Genomic DNA, 19,971 nt, shown 5'->3' with positions numbered 1-19,971 from the left:
CTGCAACCATTTCCTGCCCAGGGAGCAGAGGTGATTCGAGCTCTTCCCCAGGTTCCTGTTCCTCCCCCGCGAAGGCCCAGAATCCTCCCCAGCTCAGAAATGCCTCCCAGCTGCAGACACAGGAGACGCTTGGAACAAAATTCTATTATTTTGCTTTTCACAACTGATGCAGTTGTCATTGCTGCTGCTGTGGTTGTCATTGTCCTGGCCAGCGAGGTGCCACATCCCCGAGGGGTGGCAGGGACGCCGAGGGGTGGCAGGGATGCGAGGTGCCACATGCCCGAGGGGTGGCAGGGATGCGAGGTGCCACATCCCAGAAACGTGGCGGGCACAGCGAGGTGCCACAGCCGCAGTTTCCCGAGCCGCTTTGGCAGCAGCTCCTTCTCGTGGCTCTGCTCGGCACCCCAGCTCTGACTCCTGCCCGCAGCCACAGCCCCGGGCAGAGCTGCTGCCCCGAGCCCGCAGAGGACAGAGCCGGCCCGAGGGTCCCGCAGAGCCCTGGGACGGAGCCGGGAGCCACCGCAGCCGAAGTCACAGAGGAAAATGGAGCTGGGTTCTTTCTGCCAGTTCTGAACACCGGCACTGCCCCACACGCTGTTTGTCCTTGGCAGCTGAATGTGGGGATACGTGAAATGCTGGTGCCATCCTGAGCATGGCACAAAGGGAGTGCAGGGGACGGGGTGCTCGGCCAGCAGGAATGGGGTGTCCAGGTGTGCTGACCTGAAAACGGGGCTAATAGACCTGTCTGGGAAAGGCCAGTTCGTGCTGGGGGTCACAGGAGACACCCGCAATCCCCCTGGAAAACAACTGCCCTGAGGTGTTTCCTTCAATCAATTAAAGTTGTGGTGTTGTGATCGAAAATTTTGATTATCAGTGATTTGTGGGAAACCGGAGGAGCTGCAACGGAGGAGCTGCAACACGTGGCAGCAGAGCTCCCTCTAATGTCAGCCGCTGCCCGGCTGCACCGCACTCCCTGCGGCCCCATTCCCTCACTCCCTTCCCAGTTCCCTTCATTCCCTGCTCCCCCTTTCCCTGCGCCTCCGGGTTTCTGCTCCCCACTCCTTGCCCCCCCATTTCCCCTCACTCCCTTCAGCCTGGATTCCCTGCACCCCCAGCTCCCTGTTCTGCAGTTCCCTGAGGATCCAGCTCCCTGTGCCCCCATTCCCCACTCCCCTCATCCCCTGCAGGGAGGGCCTGGGGGTCCCAGTGTGTCCCTGAACCTCAAAGGTGTTGCCACAGGACGGTAACGACAGCGGGGGCTGATCCAGAGATCCTGGTGCTTTGCATTTACCAGGATCTAACAGGAATATCCTCAACAGGTGGCATTTTAATACACATCCTGTGGATGGAACACGCTGGTGCAGAGAAGCCCCAGTACCAAATAAAATAAATTGTGGGCAGTCCCACAAGTGCTCAGACATGTTCGAGCCTACGTAGCGCAGTGGAGCCGCTTTTAACGTGGTAGAGGAAAAGATAATTAAGAAAGAGAACTTTTATTAGGGCAATTTCACTTTATTTTTTCCATACAGCAAGGTCAACTATAGCAGTAATAATAAAATAAGCATAAACCCAAATTGCAGCCCAGGACAGAGTACGTAACTGGAGCAACTACAAGCAAAGTAAGTCTGTGGTTACGTAAGAGCAAACCCAAGCGCGCCCGTCCTTCCAGCAGATGGCCCGGGGGCTGCAGAGCGCAGCTCGTTAATTCATTAATTACTGATTGGTGTCAGCTCCCAGCCCCACGCCTGCTCCCAGCTTTGGCACGCACAGCATGAGCGGCTCCTGCAAGGCTTCTGTGAAAAGGGAGAAATCTCCCAGGCTGTTCCTCGCCTGCCAGAAGAACAGGAGCACTACGAGAGAAAACAATCCCCTACCCTACAGCTACGGGTGCTGTTCCGTTTGCCTGTCCATGGTTGAACTCTGTGAATGTCAGTACTTGTTTTGAAGAATCTTTTTTTGTGAACAAGAAACCACTGAAATTGTCAGAAACTGGTTTGAATAGCATATATCTTTAATATATTTTGATACTTTAAACATGCAGTAGATTTTGAATAATGTACGGAATATCTGAGCCATGATTCCCTGGATGGGCTGAAGTACCTGCTTTTTTTTTTTTCTTTTTTTTCCTTTTTTTTTTTTCCTTTTTTTTTTGTTTCTTAATGATTTTCAGGCAGATTTGACCCAGTGGAGCTTCTGTCAGTCATGAGATCTCGGAAGGATGGCAGATCTTTCCAGCTGAAAAAATCCTGGCAAACTACAAGCTGTCCACATAAAGCAAAGCAACTTTTTGGAAGGGGGATGGAGTGCTAACTCTGTGCCACTTTTGCAAGCAATTTTGTTCAGCCTGTCATTTTATTTAGCCTTAACAAAACTCCTTGTAATTATAGACATTTTTATTCAAAATAAGATCTTACTATTATACAGGTTTCTCTCTTTTTTGACTATATACAGAAGTGCAAAAAGTCAACCTTCGCTCTCGACGTCCCAACTGCAGCATAATCAACCCTCAAGAGTTTGCACACACACACTAGAATTCTTGTTACGTAAACTTTGAGTATTTGGATTATCAACAAAAAGTCCCTTGATCTATTGATTATGCAGCTTATTTATAACAAGGCCTGATATTCAGGGATTTCAAAAATATTTAAACAATATTTTAACATTTGAAATGGATACAGTAGAAAATAAATTTTATTCTAATATCTAGGAACTAGATTTTTTTTTCTCATAATAACTAATTACAAACAAAATAAATCATCAAAATATTACTCAATTGTCTGCCAGGATTGTTGCCATAGCAACAACTTAACTTCTTACTTAGCAATGATTATATAATTATAAGATATCCATATAAAAGATCTTTGTTCTTTGAATGAAAACTAGACAAGAACTAACAATGACTGACATTCTTACATTGTCGTATTAGATCAGTAAAATAGAAATCATTTAGTTAACAATAATACGAATACTCATAAGACACTACATATAGATTCCAAACTGAGTATGTTATGAAGAAAACTACTTTTTTTTTTTGTATTTTGAAAAAGTCATCAGTAAACTCTAATAAAACAAAATTCTATGAACTGAAATGGTATCAACTGGTAATAGAAAATGAAAACGAGCTAATAAATGTAAGAAATAAAAACTACACTTTTAACAAGAAAAAAATAAGTAAATTCTCTATGGTAAGTCACTACAATAACATGTGAAGTCACCTATACTTTCTTAACACGATTGAAATTACATTGGTATGGGTTTTAACCCGTAATGTAATAATCTAAGGCTTTAATAGATGTACAGTACAATCAGGAAAATCAACACATCATTCTTATCTATAAAGCATCTCTCTCAAGCATAAAAACTCGCAGTAAACTCGGAGTATGGCGAGTTCTAGAACCGAACCCGCGCCTCTCCCTCCCTGCCCGCCCGGGGCCTGGCCCCAGGCAGCCCCTGGCTGAACAGAGCAAAAATATCCTTTACTGGCTGCAACATCCAAACCACAAAAAGGAATTCCTTTGGATGAATCCACTCTTAGAACTTGAATGCACATCTATTTGTTTGTTTTTATTTTGTAAAGGCTTTCTAAGGCTATAAGCAGTTAATCTGAACAAAAAAAAAATCACATATAAAACTCACCCGAGTATTAACCCACCCAATTTCTACACTAATTAACATCTCATTTGTCCTATTTTGGTTTGTCATGCATCTGCTGTCAGTGCTTCTGCGTCTTTGTTTAGAGTCGCCGCGGACGCGGGACTTGATGAATTAAAGTGAAACCCATCTCTGCAAAACATTTATAGTCCTTGTGACTCGAGACAGAGGCTATAAATAGAGCAAAAGAAGTTCCTCAAACATTTGTTACTGTGTCTCAGAAATGGCTTTTCCCTTTGCAGATCACCTTATACAGTAACTATGCATAAATATGACATACAACGCCTTGGGAGAGTTTAGAGATAATATTGTCCATAAGGGTTACGCACAGCTGGAGCATCTCTCTGGTGCTGCCCACTGGCTGTGAGGAGCAATTGGCCATTTCTGAGACAGCTTTGGTTTGAAACAGAATGGTGCCCTTTGACTGATCAGTACTCATCAAGTCAGTGAAAACGTGGTTCTGAAAATAACACTGCGGAAATAATACTCTGATGGATGTACAGTCTATGGCACTTCATGAGAATCCTTAACAACGTGGTACTTAAAGCCATTGATGTGCTTTAAAATATACACAGTTGTGGTTTTGCTTGGCACATTCATCTCTGTCAGATTCCTCTCTTCTCATTTCTTACAATCTATTACATTAAAAATATTACTCTTAAACAAAAAATTACTGTGCATGCACGCTCTCGTCTATAATGGCAATTTTAAATACAAGGTGCACCTTTGTTATTTGTAAACCTTGAAAGAAATAAACTTACTTTAAAAAATTATATCTTGGTCTACAGACGTACCAATACATAATAGATGTCTGGTTACAGCATCGTCGGTCTTTCCAGGCGGCGTGGGCGGGGAGCAGCCCCAGCAGCGCCCGGGCAGCGCGTGGGAAAGGCGGACGATGCTGCGGGCCTGGACAAGAAATCACCTCAGCACAAATACCAATTCAATGTACAAAGTAGATAGGCAACAGTGTGCAGTGGAGTCCCACGGTCTCGCTTCGTCTCGTTAACATGCAATGTGTGATGTCACTGCTGAGGGGTTCCCAGTGCTGCGGGACAGTATTTACATACACTATGGCTAATGAGCTCGGCCTCTTCCCACCCAAATCCGGCCTCTTCGCCGCCGATACCATCTGGGAAGGGAAGAGACAAAGTGTTCTCGGCACAGCCAGCACTCGGGCTCACACACACCTGCCCCAGCTCCACGCACGGGGGCTGTGTCCCTGCAGGGCAGCAGAAGCATCCCATCCCACTCGAGGCATTCCACCCACCCCAGCCCATGCCATCCACCCTCCCTGCAGTGCTCCAGCACTTTAACCATGTTTATGCTCAGCTGAAAGGAGCAGCCATGATTAAAAACCCACTGTGGCCAAAGAGTCAATCCTCACCCTCAGAAATAATTCCATTATGGCCAAGGAATTCAATAAAAACATGGCAGAAATGGAGCACAGGAGAGAGGAAGGTAACACAAAACAGGAGCCATCCTGGGACAGGATGGCTGCAGAGGGGGAATCTCACAACAACAGGAGAATTATGAATTTCCAAACCCAGGAAATGCTGGGGTTCCAAATTTTGAGATTTAAAAGCCATTCTTTCTGAAGAGAACCTGATGGAATCATCTTTCCCCCCTAGTCTGCCCTCAGCTCAGGTCAGCGCTGAGGCCACCACACACAGAACATAAATCTCTGTGAACCCTGATTGGGCTGGGTGGGTGTGTACAAACTAACACATGATGTGGCCACTGGGATCTCCCCTTGGAGAGGAATGGCCCCTCAGGGGGTCAGAGCCTCCGGCCCCAGAGCTTACTGGTTTTATTAGAAAGAAGTTAAAAACATTCTGTCCCTTACAGCAACAAATTGCACACATAAGAGAAAAAAAAATACAGCAACAACACATTGGGAACTTACTGTTTGATGACCAAATGTCTACATCTGTGTAACATACTTGTGGCTAGTCAGATGTTCGGCAGATATTATGGGTATCTACAGGTAAGAAATGTAAACAGTGAGTGACAGATGCAATGAGCCCACCCAGAGGCACAGCATTTGCTACAGAACATCAGTTTGGGAAAGGGAGGATCAGCTGTGAGTCGGTGGATTTTATATTGTAACTATAAGGTTAAAATCAACTGAAGTGCTACAATAGCAACTTATAACTGGAAAACACTGGGTTAAGTACTACATAAATAAGTATTACTGGTTGTTCAGGAAATAGGAGAAGTTAACATCTACGAGTCATGCAGTGCAGTAATTGAAAATAGCCCTTTTTGTTGGCCTACACAAAATTCTGTGCTTTCAGTGTGTCAGATGATGAATTCTACAGTGGCCTCGTTCCAGTGTGATTTTGTGAAGTGTTCACTGCTGTCACTGTCCTGGGGTCTGAATGCCAAGCCTACGATGCCCTGAGCTTGATGTTCATGGCTGGTGAAGATGCCCGGCTGAGAAGGGCTCTGCCCTTCCCGCAGCAGCCGCGGCACCGCGCGCAGCAGCCAGCACGCAAAGCCTCCCCAGCAGGGAAACAACCCCAAAGGGCTCGGCTGCACTAACAGGACTGAGCACGAGGCTCCCCTCACGGGCCCGTGTGCTCAGTGTGCCGTGTAACAAACCAGGATCATACGGAGCCAAGTGCCAGCAGTGCCACTGACAGGTGACACTGCGCCCCGGCCGCGGGTCACGGCAGCACCGCAGCGCCCAGGGGAGCAGACGTGCCCAGGCACAGGGAACTGCACTGGGGCCCAGGACACAACGTGGATTTGCACAATCCCAAATGGCTGTGGCACTTGGAAAGACCCTTTTTGCTGATGGGCACCAAGGCCGGCCTGCGAATCTGCCCAGTAAAGAGAATGGGGGTTTCTTCTCAGCTAACTCATTGGCAGGTCCTGCTGCTGTTTTTGCACCCGTGTGCCCTCTCCTCCCCTGGCAGCTCACACATCACAGCATTGCCAACTCCACAGAAATGGGCTTGGAGCAGAATGAAGCTTCTCATACCATGTTTTCCTGCTGCTGCAGGGCAGGCTGCGGCACCCGACTGGAGCAGCATCAGGGGCAGTGCTGTCGAACAGACCAAGGACCTTCCACACCAGCCCGGGCAGATGAAGGGCCACATCTTTATAAGCCTTTGGCATGCAGGCACACGGCATTGGGTGGCATTAAATATCTTCAGCATTGCTCACAGGGTATATACATATATGGGCATATATGTATATATGGAGGTTTGGCTGCAGAACTGCACTAAGGGTGTTATGAGGCTCTGGGGAGGAAAGGCATGAAATGACCAGATTCTACAGCAGAAGGTTTTCCCTGTGGTGTCCCTGGGAAGTGCATGGTTACTAACAGAGAGAGGATTTAAAAATAATGACTTTTTCTGTGGCTCATCTTGTTCTCACAACCCTCAGGACATGCACAGGATACAGAGACACCCTGAAAATAACTGTCTGGTGCAATAAACTACAATATTGAGAGACTTTGGGCATACAGGACGTTGCTTGCTGAGGTGGCACATATGCAGAGGTAGCCCCACCTATGAACTAGCTTTTCAAAACACAAATTTTTAGGCCAAGTTTAAAGCCCTGAGTGAGCTGTTCATTCAGCAAACATTTCTCAAGAGAAGAACGTGCTAGCTGCTGAGCAGACTAACCTGGGCTGGTTTTGGCATTCTACAATATCCAGGTCCCTTTGGAGGCTCAGGATGTGCATGCCTGGGTGTCACTGCAATGATGCCATTTGGGAATTGTATTTTTGAGAGATGAGGAAGCAGACAGGTTAACGAGGGATGTACAGCTGGGGCAGCACAAAATGGTAGTGCTCAACAGGTAAAGGTGCAAAGGCTCGAAGCCAAAGGCCCTGGGGCTCACTCTGCAGCTCCGGGTGTCCTGAGGAGCCACCTGCCCTGAGCCAGGAGCCAAGTGCATCAGGTAAGCCTGCCTTAACACTGACATTTACCTGCACAGGAGCACACCTGCACAACGCTGAGGAGAACCTGGAGCTCCCTTCTCTAAGGGGCACACACGTGATCCCACTGAGCTGGAACCAAGACCTGTGTATCAGACCAGGACTGACAGCTTCCTGCCACGGACAACTAACTGCCCAGCAAACCTCAAAAAATAATTAGCTTTTAGAAGAGGAACAGGAGGCTCTTTAAAACATTTTTATTGTTTCAGCCAGGTGTTGTACAGAAATCTGCTTTTCTGACAGCGTCCTGTGCTCAGGTGCAGCTCCAGCCGCTCCTCTGGCCCAGACTCATCTTTAGAGCTCTGGTTCTGGCTTTCCTGGCAGGACTTCTAATCACTTACATGGTAAAGCTTTACTCTCATGTTCCTGAAATACATCCAAACACGGCAATGACTGGGGTGCCTATTGAGAAATAAACCCAGACTCTAAGGGGTATTTTCTTATCTGAGCTCTGTTCAAAGCAATGGGCCATTCCAAGGAGAATCACAGGCTGCAACAAAGGCTTCAAGGAAGCCTTTCTGTGTGGCCCATGCTCACAGGGTTTTATTTTATGCTTGGAAGAGGAGAGAACATGTTTGGACTGCTAAGCTCAGACTGTAAGAACCTGCAACCCCTCTGCACAAAGACTCCCCTGGCTTTCCCTGAGTTCTGCACTGAAAGGAGCTGTTGGCTCCACAGAAATGGAAATAAATCATGGGTTTGTGTATTATCCCTTGCTCTTTGCATCCCTGAGAACAGAAATAAGCAGCGTGGCCTATAAATGTCAAGACTGAGTCAGAAACTCTATTGTCAATTATTTTTAGCATCAGAAATGGAACTGCAGCACCTTTGGAGCACAGCTAAGGGCTGATTAAGCTGTGCTGCAGCTCTCTGAGAGAATGTGTAGGCCAACAAGAGGTCAGATCCAAACCCCCATGCTCATTAAAGCACCGATTTCGAGTTGTCTGTAAGGAACAAAGCTGTAAATTAGCAAACCTGGTTGGCTGTGGCTGTTGCAGCGAAGGGAACACTTGTGGCAGATGTTGTTGCTGCAGACACAGTGGCTGGCGTAGCACCGTGCACCATGGGAACTTTCGGAAGGAAAATCAAATAAGCAAACGTACAGAAGAGTGTAGCAGTATGGGACCAGAGCGACACGTGGGAGGGTCATTGAGCATGGTTTACCACAGCAGAAAGCCCGAGACATCATTGCCAGCGCGTGACATGCAACCACAGTGCAAAGCAGGACAGCATTCCAGGAGGGAGGGGAGGGAGATGGAAGAGAAAAAAAAGGGGAAAATGCTTGTTACCATCAAATCAAGAAAATCGACACAAACAAGCTTAACCATTTCAATACGAAAAACAACAGGAGAGTTTTTTCAATGCCCCTACATTTACAAATTTTTGTCCTTTAGAAATTCAACCCAAATATTAACTGCTAACAGAAATTAATCTTGTAGAAGGACAGAATACAGCTACGTGGTTATGGTAAGATACAGTCTTTAGTTAACACAAGATAGGTTCTAAACACTGGAACTCATAGTCCAGTCAAAATCCACCAAGAAACAATGTGCAATTAAAAACTGCTGTACAAAATTAACATCTACGTGTCCATGTCAATTAAATAAAACAATCACATTTAATTGACAGGTGTTAGTGCAGGAGGCTCGGGGAGATGGACTGGCACGAGGGCTGTACATTAAATCTAGCAGTGGATTTTGAGGGTCTGTGAGCTGCACCACAGGTTTAAGATAATCAAGAAACAAAGCTGGCACCTACCAACACTTGTAGCGGGTGTCATGCACAATATTGAGCCTGCTCATCATGCATTGCAACAGGAAGGTGGATTTGGAAAGGGAAAAGAATTAAAACAACCCATCACACGTGTAATTAGAAATTTCATTGAACAAAGAAGAAAAATTGTTATTACGGGCACAGTGGCATGTAACTGTCAGCACAATCCAAACCACACAGTAGCACAGTGATCCGTTAGAACGAGGCCTCAGGGACAGGTGGAGCTGTGCTGGGACCCTGCTGGCCCCTGCACGGCCAGGAAAGCCTTCCTCAGCTTTAACTCACAGCTCCTGAAACCTGCCTGCCTTGGGACACAAGCCTTGTCATGGCCCTTTCCCTGCTCTCCTCAGATCAAAAGAGATGCTTCAAACTCACCCTGCCTGGTGCTGCGGTCCCCAGTGCAGGGACCAGGCACTGCTGTCCTTATTGGAGCCGTCAGATGCACAGTGGGACAGAGAGAGCCTCTCCTCTCCTCTCCTCTCCTCTCCTCTCCTCTCCTCTCCTCTCCTCTCCTCTCCTCTCCTCTCCTCTCCTCTCCTCTCCTCTCCTCTCCTCTCCTCTCCTCTCCTCTCCTCTCCTCTCCTCTCCTCTCCTCTCCTCTCCTCTCCTCTCCTCTCCTCTCCTCTCCTCTCCTCTCCCCTCCCTCCCCTTCCCCTCCCCTCCCTCCCTCCTCCCCTCCCTCCCCTCCCCTCCCTCCCCTCCCTCCCTCCCTCTCCTCTCCTCTCCTCTCCTCTCCTCTCCTCTCCTCTCCTCTCCTCTCCAGCAGTGGCTGAATGGTCCCTGTGCCTGAGCAGCTCCCAGTGACACCCCACAAGCCCTGCTCAGCCTTCTGTTCTACATTGTAGGATGTATTTTAAGCTGCTGGTGCCGGGGCTCACAGCCCCATCTCCCGTCAGGCCACACACCTGCAGAGTTCTGCCCTGCAACCAGAGCCAGAGCAGGAAGGTGTTTTTAGGATCATTCTGGCATCATTTTTAAGTATCACCAAGCTGGCAATTCTCATTAAATTACACAGCAAAATGCCTTCCACCAGACTGATCTCACAATCTTCTATTTCTGCTTCCAAGATGATAAACATATACTGATCTTCCAGAATATCCATTTTAATACATTATTTACTTTTTAATGTAACAAATAACATTTATTAATGCTGTTAATGATGAGCGACACAGCAGAAACAGAAATGAACTCTGAACTCTGGGAATGAGACTGCAGTGGGAATGGAAACACTTCCTAGCAGTCTGGCAGAGGCAGCCAGGCAAGGCTGCCTGTGTGACATCCCGGGCTGTCCTGGGGACGGGAAATGGCTCCGGCCGTGCCCAGCGCTGCAGCGGATGCACAGCCTCAGCAGCATTTCACTGTGCAGGGAAGAAGTCAGGCCAGTTCAGTTGCTGCTGGGGCCAAGGTTATCCTCTGTCCCTGCTCTATCTGTAAGGCAACAAAGGCAAGGGCATCATCCTGTTCCCCAATTACACCTCTGTGTCAAGGAAGAGACTGAGCACACTGACAAGGAAAGGGTAAAGGAAAGGCGCCTCTCCCGACCTCCCCTGGCACAAATCAGGGCTGAAGTCAAGGGGATCACCTGCAAGATTAAAAAATGGAGCAGAATTTGGCTAAAAAGTACAAACAGTAAGCAGAACTGCTTTTTTGGTCCCTCCTGTGGGCTCTCCGTGGCATTAATGGGGTTTCAGAGCAGAAGCTCTGAGCTGTGGCTCTGCAGAAGTGCCCCCTGCACACGGCTGTGCGCCCTGCAGTGGTCCATCACCCCATGCACAAGTAATAATAGTGCAGTACCCACTGCTACACATGGGCTGGCTGTTATACCCACTCTGAAACATCCCTGTAACACTTCTCAGTGAAAAGCTCCAAATTTCAGCCTGAATGATCATCATTAACATTATGACCAGTGCCCACAGTTTTGAAAGGGAATTAAAGCAAATGAACATGAGGCAGAAAGTGGAATGCTTGCTGGGGTGGCATAATTCCCAAATACAGATATTATGCTTTATGATCCTCTTACCAGTAATAAAAATAATTTTTGCTATGATCCTAATATTCAGCTTGACTTCAGAAGCTTTGACTTACTAATGAGAACACATGAATAATGAATGTTCACTTTCAATGTTCCCTGGCTGTTCAGCACAAGGCAGATTTTTAATTTGAGGATGTTCCAACTTAAATGACCACAACTGCATAACAAGATTATTTCTGCAACACAATAAAGCTATTTCTAGAAATATTCTAGGTTTACTCTTGTTTTAATTATTTTTTCTCTTTTCTCCCTTGTATTATTCCCCTCAGTCTATTTCTTCTGCCCAATCTACTAATGCCTAATTAAAAACAACACTCCAGACAGCACAAGCACTCCTGTGGAGGTGAGCAGTGGTGTGTGACCTTTCCCTCCCCAAAGTTTTGGGGAGGAGCAGCGGTTTTGCACAGGCCCAGCAGCCCCAGGGAGGAAAGTCCCTTAAGGAAAGCCTCTGGGCACTGAGTCCCAGGCAGGAGCAAGGGAGTCTCTGGTGCTGAAGCTGCAGTAATTGAACAACTACACAACGAGTTAACACAACGCAGAGGGAGCTGCAGCCTTTCCTCACTGGCTCTGGGGTTCAGCTGCCAGCTGCAATCCTGCCCCTTGCAGCTGCACCACCCAACTCCTGGGAGCATCCTGCCAACACGACCCCTTGCTCTGGAGGCTCTCGCTTCTCAAGGCCAGTCTGGTCACCCGGGGACACACCTGGGGCAGAGCAGCTGCACTCACACCCCGGGGAGAAGGGAGCTGAGGCACAGCACGGTCCCAGGCACCGGGCAGGATGTCACTCAGCTGCCCCAGGAGCACTGCAGCAGCCCCAGCTGCACTGCAGGACACGGAGCAGCTGAAGGTCTGAGGACCTGCAGCTCTGCACATTCACAGAGGGAGGGTCACCTACGTCTGCCAAGGTGTCCCCAGCTGGCAGCCAGGAACCAAACCCAGGCATGCAGAGCCTCCTGACTCGGCACACTAACTGCCCTTATCTCAAGAGCACAAATGTTCCTGGCTCTTTCTCGTCACACCCCTGAGCTCCCCCCTCAGCCTGGGGACAGCTTCCAGCAGCCATGGTTTCGGGGACACCTCAAGAGGCGAGCTGTGCACAGAGGGAGCTTTAGCTGAGAGAGGTGATGTGAATGTCTGAAGAACATTTAATCACTTCAGGTGTGCTGGAGTGCAGTGTCCACTCCCAGGCATGGATGTTCCCTGGATGTGCTTCACATCCCCGGCGCACAGGCAGCCAGAACAATGCCTTACAATTCAGAAGAGGTATCTGAGGTTTCCTGCAGTATCAGTGGGAGGACATGAGGAGTGAAGTGCCCTGCAGAGGGGAGGGTCCTGCCCAGGGCACACCCACCCTGTGTAGGTTCTGCAGGCGTCCTGCCCTCCAGCCCTCCTGCACACTCTGCCTGGAGCAACTAGGAACACAAACGAGCACTTACACCTTGGGTGTCTGAACCTGAAAAATGTCACTTTAATTCAGATGCCACTGAGCTGCCCTGGCCCTGCTCCGTGGCCGTGGAGCTGGGGGCACCCGCGCTCTGCGCTCTCCGCGGCTTCGCAGGGACAGATGGAGAAACTCTGTGTGTCCACGTGACTGTGCCCAAACAGGAACTGATCCCAGCTCGTCTGAAGCGGGAGAAACTAAAAAGGGCAAGGTGCCAAAGACATTTTTCAAACTTTTTGGAAAGTACTGGACTACTGGAAAGCTCAAAGTGCAGCTATCTGAAAAATATAAAGAGAGAATTCATAATAGCTCAGGCTAAAAACTCCCTTACTTTTATTGTGTAACATACACTAAACTCCAGTGGTCAGGAAAGGTCTAATGAAGCTCAAGAACCACTGCCAAGCTCCTGGAGGTTCCACTGTGGATGTGCTGGAGGAAGAGCTGAGGTAAGGTGTGTCAAGAGCCAGTGGGAAAGGCCCCAGTCTGTGATGAGGTGCAAATGGGGTCTGGCACACACAAACCACAACCCCAGCTCCTGAGTTCCAGGGGGAAGTACAAAGGCAGCTCCAGCATTTCCAGAAACCATCCAGCCCCTTGCTGCTTTCATGGAAGCCGGAAAATTGCAGTTTACAGACTCCACTGGTCATGCTGCACCAAAAGAGATCTGTGAATTGTTTAACATTCATAGGAAGGATTCTATCTGGATGGGGCTCTGAGCAACCTGGTCTATTGCTAGGTGTCCCCCCATGGCAGGGGGTCTGCAATGAGGTGGTCTTTAAGGCCCTTCCCAAACCATTCAGTGGTTCCATGAGTCTATGACTGCATATACATTTTTATATGGATTTTAATATGTGGGCTAGGGATCTGACCTGCAGCTTACCCAGCCCATCTTGCTACTGACTCCAGCAAGCTTTGCAACATTTCCTGATACATTTCAGTGGCTGCAATGCATTTTTGCATTATTAAAATGCACAGATCAAGAAACTGATTTTTGTGCCATTTAAAGTACACAAGTTGGTTGCATGCCAGATCATGACAGCATAATAAAGGGCACTGTACTGATCTCCTGGGAACATACTTGCCCAAGATGCCCAGGATAAAATCCTTTAAATTTTTGGGTAGAGACTGATTAGCTGTATTTCTTCCCCTTCCCGGTCCACATGAAGAAGGGCTGTCCTCACAGACTCTATCCCATTTTTGAGTACAGATCTATCAGCTCTGCACATTCCTGGAATGAGGGTGCTGCTTTAGTGTGGGTTCAGGTGTAACAAACTACCTCAGCTGTGTAACTAAGGGCAGAAGCTCCCAGGACATACTGGAGATCATTTCTCATGCAGTGCCATCAGCAGAACCAAAGCACATATTCCAGCTTTATGTCCCATCACTACTCCTCCAAAAGGATTTCTGCTTAGTCCATAGTACAGGCATCAATCTTCACCAATTACACCAGGACTCTTGGCTGAGAACAAGCACTTGGCTTACTCAGTCCAAGACCAGCCCTGAGCCATCAGTGATGGATGCCCAAACTGCGACTGCTTGTGTAGGTCTGTGTTTCTCCACCTGTGAGACTGCCTGTGCTGCCTGGGATCACTGCACCCCATTAAAACCTCATTAAAAAACCCCCTCGTGTGTGTGACTCAGAGCCACCACTGCCAAGGCCAAGGGGTCTTACAGGGAAACAAGCACAACAGCTGAGGGATGTGGAAGGAAGAGCAGTTAATCCAGGAAAAGAGGAAGGAGAGAGGAGATTTCAAATTCTGATTTGGGGTGAGAGAGCAGGATGCTGATTTTGTGTTAGACTGGAAAAGTCCCACCCAGCCTCTGTGAGGAGCAGAGAGAAGGCAGCGTGCCCACAGGCAGCCCCTCCTGCGCCCAGGGGCAGGGGCACTGCTGTGCCCTGCCTGGAGGGGCTGCCTGTGCCTGGCACAGCGGCCCCAGCACACACCGCGTTTGCACCAGCTGCCTCCTAGTGTGCTGCTCCAGAAATGCCCCCGCTCCCGCCCCTGAAAAGGCGCCAGCGATGCACTTACCTGGTGGGAGAAAGGCTGTATGCTGCTGTAACTGCATGTTGGCAAGAGCTTGCTGGTATTGGAAGATACCAGTGTTAAAGACTGCGGTGGCACCATTGGTTTTTTCAAGCGCAGGCCTCTTTGGTAAGGGGGGAAGTACAGCTTGAGGAATTCCCTGAATGGTGGATGGGTATAAAAATAAAGTCCAGTAACAAAAAAGAAAAAAACAAAAAAGGGAGGGGGTGGGTGGGGTATGGAGGAGGATGGGAGGGAAGGAGGGGGGGAGGGAGGGAGGAGAAAAGGAGAGAGAAAAAGGAAAAAAGAAAAATCAGTAGAAGGCAAAATAACCAGGCAGCACCATGTTTCTCCATGAGCAAGCAAGCGGCATAGCAGACTGAACTACCAAATAAAAGGCGAGGGAACAGCTTTCCAGGGAGCACTGTTTGCCTACCACTGCAGCGGCACAGGGACCGGCGGGACAGCCGCTGCGGGCACCGGCATCAGTGCCACGCCAGGGAAAGCTTCGGGTGGGCCAGGAGCGAGGCTCTCGGGGAAGCAGCACTGCTAGCTCCATGAGGATCACACGTAGAAGCCATGTTAATAGTCACCGTCTGGAGTGGATGGCAGGGCCGTGGTGACACCCCAGTCCCCAGGCCCCAGCGCTGCCCGGGCATGCAGAGCGCGCCGCATGCCGGCCCCGGCCGCCTCCGCGCCACCAAGCCATGCCAACGCCCCTGCGCCGGCACCCGGGAGGGACAGGGACAGGGACAGGGGAGGGACGGGAGGGGGCCGGCGGGGCGCGGGGGCGGCAGGGAGGGCACCCAGCCTGGCCTGGCCGCCCGCACGCCCTTTGCCGGGGACGCGGACAGGGAAACCGGGATGTTCCATTGCTACACATTAACCCCAAACTCGACTCTACGATACAGCTACATGCCAAGCTAAAAGGTGAAAGGTCATAGTACCAGGTCAAAGGTTGCCTCGAGGGGTCGCTTCAGTGATTTGACAGCCGACTGAGTCTTAATTAGCAGGCAGCGAGCACATGATGGCAATGGCCAGTGGGGTCAAGCGCATTAACATAAACAGCAAGCAGAGGTGCGTCATGGGGGCAGCAGTGCATTTGGGGAGGTGAGAAAAAACAAATAAAAACAAATCACCGGATGCCGTGTACAACGGTAACAAGACTAGGCATGCACGGGCCGACGGGCAGGGCAGCGGGGCGGCAGGGGGTGCCCGCACAGCCGGGCTCACGGCCACGCACAGCCCACCGCCTCGCCCCGCCGGCCCTGCCGCCCCCATTGTGCTCCGCTTCCCACACCCACGGGCTCAGCACAGGCGGGACCCCCTGCCACCACAGCCCCCCGGTGCTGCCCTCGCCTCGCCAGCACACCAGCTCCTCACGGGGCCCAGGCCTGGCTGCTACAGCTACGGGCCTGCACCGCACCGGGACAGCCACCGCCAGCCCTCAGGGACACGGGACAGGGACAGCAGCAACACGGTCAATCCACTCCAAACTGCACCTCTACAAACACGGACTTACAGAAACTAAACACGGATTTATCTGCCTGTGCAGCTGGACAGATACACATCTGCCCACACACACAGATGTACAGCCAACCAGAGACACAAGGAGCCCACACGCACAGACACGCACACGTGTATGCACGCACAGAGGTACACACAGCTACTCCAGACACCAGCAGGCAAAATTAGTCAAACACCTCAATGGTCTGGAACTACTTCACAGCAGATCTGGCACCACATGCTGAGAAAGCTCATTGCACCGGGTAGTCACCGGGGTCCCCAGGCACACGCACCCTCCTCAGCAAGGACAAACACACATCCACCATTGCCTCTCCTCAACGTACGGCTACGTCCACAAGTGCTCCCACACTCACCATGGCAGCTGCAGTCGCTGCTGCTTGGGCAGCTGCAGCTTGGTTAACCTGGTACTGGGCAGCCTTGATCTTGGCTTGCAGGTGTGCAGGAGGGTGAAAATATTTGCACTTTTCCCGGGAGCACCTCCCTTTGATGTAATCCATGCAGACGGTGACGGTGTTGTCGTTGGTGTCGATCATGGCGCTGTCGGCGGGGTGAGCGAACCGGCAGTCGTTCTCTCCCCGGTTGCAGTTCCCACGCTGGTACTCTCGACACACCTGTGACACCAGGAAAAGAAAGACACTTACTTTTGGTGATGGGTGCTGCAGGCACGGCTTGGAGCAGAGACAAGCTTTCTGAAAATCTGCCAGAGCACCACGAGGAAGGGGCCTGGCCCAGGCGGTGCACTGCAGGGGGATGGAGGGCTCAGGACCTGGCAGCAGAGACTGGCTTCTCCAGAGCCATTTCTGATGTCAAGGAGCATGAAACCCCACCATGATCAGAGCCAAGCACACAGTAGGTGTCACTCTGGCTCCCACTGAGCTGCCCAGGGGGCTGTTTCTGTCTCCTGAAATGTGCTGTGGCCGCTCTTGGGCACCACCCAAGCACCCCAAGGTGCTTGGTCATGCCCTGCTGTGACCTGGCTATGCTCCATGCACTCGTTAGGGTGAGTGAATGGTGTGTGGCCACCCCCAGGGAGCTCCACCGGGTGGGCACTCTGTGTCCATGTGGCCTCATGACCCAGGCACCTGCCAGGAGACACAAGCTGAGCCCACGGAGGTGGCACAGCCCCTGTGCTGCCCAGCCATCACCCTGGGGAAGTGGGGAATAGCAGCAGCCACTGCTCTCGCTGGCACACGCCAGCAGCCAGATGGAGCTGAGGGCTCAGACACTGCAGCTGCGTGGGTGACAGCCCCTGCAGTGTCCCCATGGGCTCCAGCCAGCCCTGAGCCCACACAGACACCCAGCCACCCCAGCACCACAGACACGGACTGCGTCACCAGTGTGACAAACACCGGCCCCCTCTGCACACGTCCGCCCCTGGGTCTGACACACTGACTGACAGACAGATGTGGGCTCCTGTCATGGTTAGTTCCTCCCCAAACTGCCAACAAAACACACTTTGCATTCTAGATTTCCAAAGGCCACAGGAAACAAAGGGACAAAAGCAACCGGGTCTGCATAAAAATAAAACCCTTTAGTAGATGGAATTTCCTGTTCAAGGTGGGTGCCTGTGAGCTTGGATCGTAAGTATTTTCTCAAGGACCTTGGCTTTGATCCCTGCAACAACCCAGATTTGGTGGTGGTTTGGTTTCCCTTCACACCAGTTCTCTGGCTGCTGTTTAACCTTGTGCCACTGCCACCTGCAAATCCTCCATGGGTACGAACTGACCCCCTGCAGGACCAGGACCAGGTCAGCTGTGAAAACATTTGTGCAGGGCCATTCCTGCACAATCCTGTTCATGGGCTTTTTCCACATGGTGACAGGCTCCAGGTGTGTATTGGCACCTGAGCCACGTGAGCCAGGCCCAGCCCCTCCATGGCCCCTGCCCATCCTGTGCCCTCTTGCTCAGGGCTCACAGAACAGATTCTGCAGCACACCAGAAACAGCTCAGGCAAATTCCTGGGCTGGAAAGGATCCACTGGCCTGCCAGGTAATCCTGCAGCCAGATCCCTTCCCTGGTCCAGTCCCCTGCAGTGACACATGCCAGCCAGCACAACAGTCCTGATCACCCAGAGCTGACCAGCTCCAAGAACTTCTAAGCTGCTTCTTTCTGGCAAAGCATGGCATGTAAGAACCAAGCAAGAAAGAGCAGACTGGCTGTGGTCATTCTTGACTTGGGAACACTTCCAATAGAAAATGATGGCATTCCAACAGAAACAGCTGTTTTTGATAAAGTGTTAGGCAATTCCTTTTTCTCTCACTTCCCTGTCCCTCTTGCTTCTTCTCTAGTTCACTGAAGAACCACACTTTGTTCAAGATATTTCCTGCAGGGCAGGAGTGTGAGGAAAGCTGTGGAAAAGCCTGAAGCCATGACATTTCCATCCCGAGATGCAGATTCCTTACAGGAGTGGCTGAAAGCACTGGACACCCAACACCTGCACGCTGTCAGTGTGAAATCCAGATGAAAGCCATCCCACTGCTAGTATCAGTCCCTGACCTCATTTCACCAAGACTCACATTAATTCAGGAGACACAGTGCTGCCCAACAGAGCTGTGGTGTCTGCCTGCATCCCTGAAAACCCCAGGTGTGCTTACTGGGAGCTTTCAGCCTGGGAACAGCCTGGGTCTGTATGCCAGAACGTGTGCTGACTTAATTCCTGCCAGAGTATATCACTCCTGAAAATAAATATTTAAAATTCTAAGCAGAACCAATCATACTCCAAGATTAGATGCTAACATCATTGTGGTTATTTTTCTCCAGGACAGTTCATTCCAAGGGAGAGTGAGTGGAGCCTTATAAAGCTCTGATCATGCCATAACAAATGGCAATGCCACAGCTGCAGCTCCCTGGAAGGGCAGGTAGACACTGCTGGCTCTTCTGGGAGGTAATAGCCAGGTCATGCAGAATCTCCAAAATCCATTCTGCATTTCTGTAGCCTATAAAGTACATTCAAATATTTTGCAGTTCATAAAAACTACATGCTTGTTTAGTGTTTGGATACTAAATTTGGATACTTCAGATCAGATGACCACTGTACTGGAAAGCATTTGCAAATTATGTTCTCACCTACATGTTTCACTGTTTAAACTGAATTTGCAGAAGGGAAAAACAGTATTGTGACCCTGAGAGTGCTACTCTAGCATCTCCCTCTCACGCAGAGGAGTTTGGCTCGGCAGTGCACCACTTCTCTGAACAGCAATATCAAGAGAATGCAGCATCCAGAGGGACAAATCCTGTCCACACTGATGTCCCAGATGACATCAGCTCCCTGTGCACAGCGGTCACAGCCTGTGGAGAGCACCAGGGCTGCCCTGGAGGGGCACACAAAAGGGTGCTCCTGCTTCCCTGGGTGCTTGGGGACAATGGGTACATCCTGCTTATGACCAGGATGCTTTTGAGCCCTCATGTCCCATGCTGACCATCCATGGGCACTGCAGGGCTGGAAGCACAATCAAACACAGCAGCTGATCTTGGCAGCACAACCCAAAGGGTTCCCACCATGGGCGTCCTCCTCTCCATACTCATTTCCAAATCCATTATGATTTATTTATGAATTTACCTAATTGCATTTTGGT

General features: G+C 50.1%; 1 protein-coding gene across 9 annotated transcripts in view; it reads right to left on the bottom strand.

Moving 5' to 3' along the window:
* Window positions 1-1,491: 1,491 nt before the first annotated feature.
* The window catches only part of MBNL1 (muscleblind like splicing regulator 1), a 65,747-nt gene continuing 47,267 nt past the window's right edge, over window positions 1,492-19,971 (bottom strand). For 4 of the 9 annotated variants that reach the window (XM_030954191.1, XM_030954198.1, XM_030954190.1 and 1 more), the window contains 7 exons: window positions 16,751-17,008; window positions 15,818-15,871; window positions 14,877-15,030; window positions 9,359-9,394; window positions 8,576-8,670; window positions 5,558-5,632; window positions 1,492-4,783 (listed from right to left, as the gene is read on the bottom strand). In XM_030954191.1, coding sequence (XP_030810051.1) covers window positions 5,576-5,632; window positions 8,576-8,670; window positions 9,359-9,394; window positions 14,877-15,030; window positions 15,818-15,871; window positions 16,751-17,008 — 654 coding nt within the window. In that variant the 3' untranslated portion in view covers window positions 1,492-4,783; window positions 5,558-5,575. The remainder of the gene's footprint in view (window positions 4,784-5,557; window positions 5,633-8,575; window positions 8,671-9,358; window positions 9,395-14,876; window positions 15,031-15,817; window positions 15,872-16,750; window positions 17,009-19,971) is intronic. The other 5 variants (XM_030954192.1, XM_030954193.1, XM_030954196.1 and 2 more) reach the window with 5 other exon arrangements.

The sequence above is a fragment of the Camarhynchus parvulus genome, chromosome 9, assembly GCF_901933205.1.
Source record: "Camarhynchus parvulus chromosome 9, STF_HiC, whole genome shotgun sequence".
Lineage (NCBI taxonomy): Eukaryota > Metazoa > Chordata > Aves > Passeriformes > Thraupidae > Camarhynchus > Camarhynchus parvulus.
This window is presented reverse-complemented; position numbering and strand designations above follow the sequence as displayed.